Source organism: Echinops telfairi, unplaced genomic scaffold (genome assembly GCF_000313985.2).
Source record: "Echinops telfairi isolate 266 unplaced genomic scaffold, ASM31398v2 ScPeMD7_1;HRSCAF=3_0, whole genome shotgun sequence".
In the NCBI taxonomy this organism is placed as follows: Eukaryota; Metazoa; Chordata; class Mammalia; order Afrosoricida; family Tenrecidae; genus Echinops; species Echinops telfairi.
Window position 1 is genome coordinate 52,945,512 of NW_022103896.1, and position 1,919 is coordinate 52,947,430.

At 37.4% G+C, this 1,919-nt stretch overlaps 1 protein-coding gene across 1 annotated transcript in view; it reads left to right on the forward strand.

Moving 5' to 3' along the window:
- Positions 1–1,919, forward strand: part of CNGB3 (cyclic nucleotide gated channel subunit beta 3) — a 104,573-nt gene that overhangs the window by 14,810 nt on the left and 87,844 nt on the right. The window contains exon 5 of the mRNA XM_004697726.1: positions 469–519. Within this exon, the coding sequence (XP_004697783.1) occupies positions 469–519 (51 nt within the window). The remainder of the gene's footprint in view (positions 1–468; positions 520–1,919) is intronic.

Sequence of the window (1,919 nt, forward strand, 5' to 3'; positions counted from 1 at the left end):
AGATAAGATGCATAGTTCCGAAATACAGTCAGGGCCATAAAAGAAGTAAATAGAATGCTAGAAACTATAGAGCATTCATAGGGTGTGATGATGAGGTGGGCCCTGATGGGCTGAGCACTGTGGTCTTGATGGAGTAAGAGAAGTGGCAGGCCCTAACTAACCCCAAATTGACGTGGGCTCAGAAATAAGGATGAGGGAAGGATGGAGGAGAGAGCAATGAGCAACAAGCAATGAAAAACTTGACCATGACAAACATTAAGACAATAACAGAAAGGAAACAGAAACAAAGAGAAATTTTGAGAGTTTGGGTCTTTGATGTCAGAGGATGAAGCATGCTTTAGGCTAATGAGGATAAAAAAACAATAGAAAGAATTGGCTTTCAATAGAAAGAATACTAGTGAGAATTATTTGATTGATGAAGTTAGCTAATATTAATATAAAACATAAACATACTGCCATATATTTCAGGTGGACTCAAATGAGCTCAAGAGATACTACAGGAGTTCCACAAAATTTCAGGTAGGTGACTTAAAAGCAATTCTAACATCGTCCAAGTAATCTGCTACCATTTTGACTTTAAATTCTAGCCATAGATTTCTGTAAGGAAAGCCTCATCCTTTCATAATCACAGAGAACATGCTATTAGACTAAACCAAAACCAAATTCAATGCCACAGAGTCCATTCCGACTCAGAGTGACCCCACAGGAAGGTGGAACTGCCCTTTGTGGGTCTCTGAGATGCAATCTTGACAAAAGTAGAAAGTCTCTTCCTCCTGCAGCGTAGCTAGTGGTTTCAAACAGCTGACCTTGCAGTTAGCAGTCCAATAAATAACTCACTATGCCACTTGGCCTCCTTTTAGTAGACTACACACACACACACACACACAAATCCCACTGCCCCAATTCAATTCCAACCCCTAATGACCCTACAGAGCAGGGAGGAATCATCCCTGTGGGTTTCCAACACTAAGTGCTTACATCTTTCTTCCAAGGAGCAGCTGGTGGATTCAAACTGCCACCTTGTGGTGAGCAGCCTAACTCGTAACCCACTACACCACTGTATTAGACTACATAGGCTTGACTCCATCAGAAGAAGGGCGGCCTAAAGCTTTTGTTTCTCAATAATGACATGCTATATCTCCTTATATGTGCAAGTGTATAATTCAACATATGGGTCTATGTTGGGCAGAACAAAATGATTTAATACCGAAATTTAAATTCTGACATCAAAATGGTTTACTTTTGCCTTTTTCGTAAAAATTCTAATGTAGCATGATAATATAGAAGTCTATAAAATTGTATCTTATCTGGTCAACATTTTGTCCATATGAGCTAATTGAAAAATAAGAAAATATTCGCATAACATGGTATCTTTCTTTCCTCAAATAACAATATCATACTGTTCTGCTAGCCCATAATTATAAATGTTTTTTTCTTCTTTTTTTTGTTTAGCTCTTGTAACTGAAATTACAGAGATTAAGGTTACCTGATAGGATCCAATCCATATCCATGACCATGAGCCTCCCATTTCAAGAACGTCAACTGCATGCCTCAAATGTTAAAAAATATAAATCTGGGTTTAGATCCTTAAATGTCCTGATTAGCAATCAGAAATGACTAAAATATATTTCCATTCTTTGCATCTTCTACCTATTTTCTTTACAAACAGTTAATATTCAGCAAAGCTCAACGCTGATGAACGCTATGAAAAGGATGAAAATTCTTTGTGCCACAAAGCTCATTCCAAAATCTTCATTACATTATTGAGCTTGAATCAGGACTAAATTAATTCTTATGTTTACTTTTTGTTTATAAACAAAATTTTCATGTATTCAAGTACCATCATGCCTTCCCTGAATGTCCTTAGTGCCTGCCTTATACCTGTCTTAAGGTCTATGACAGTAAGTGTGGCACTTCAC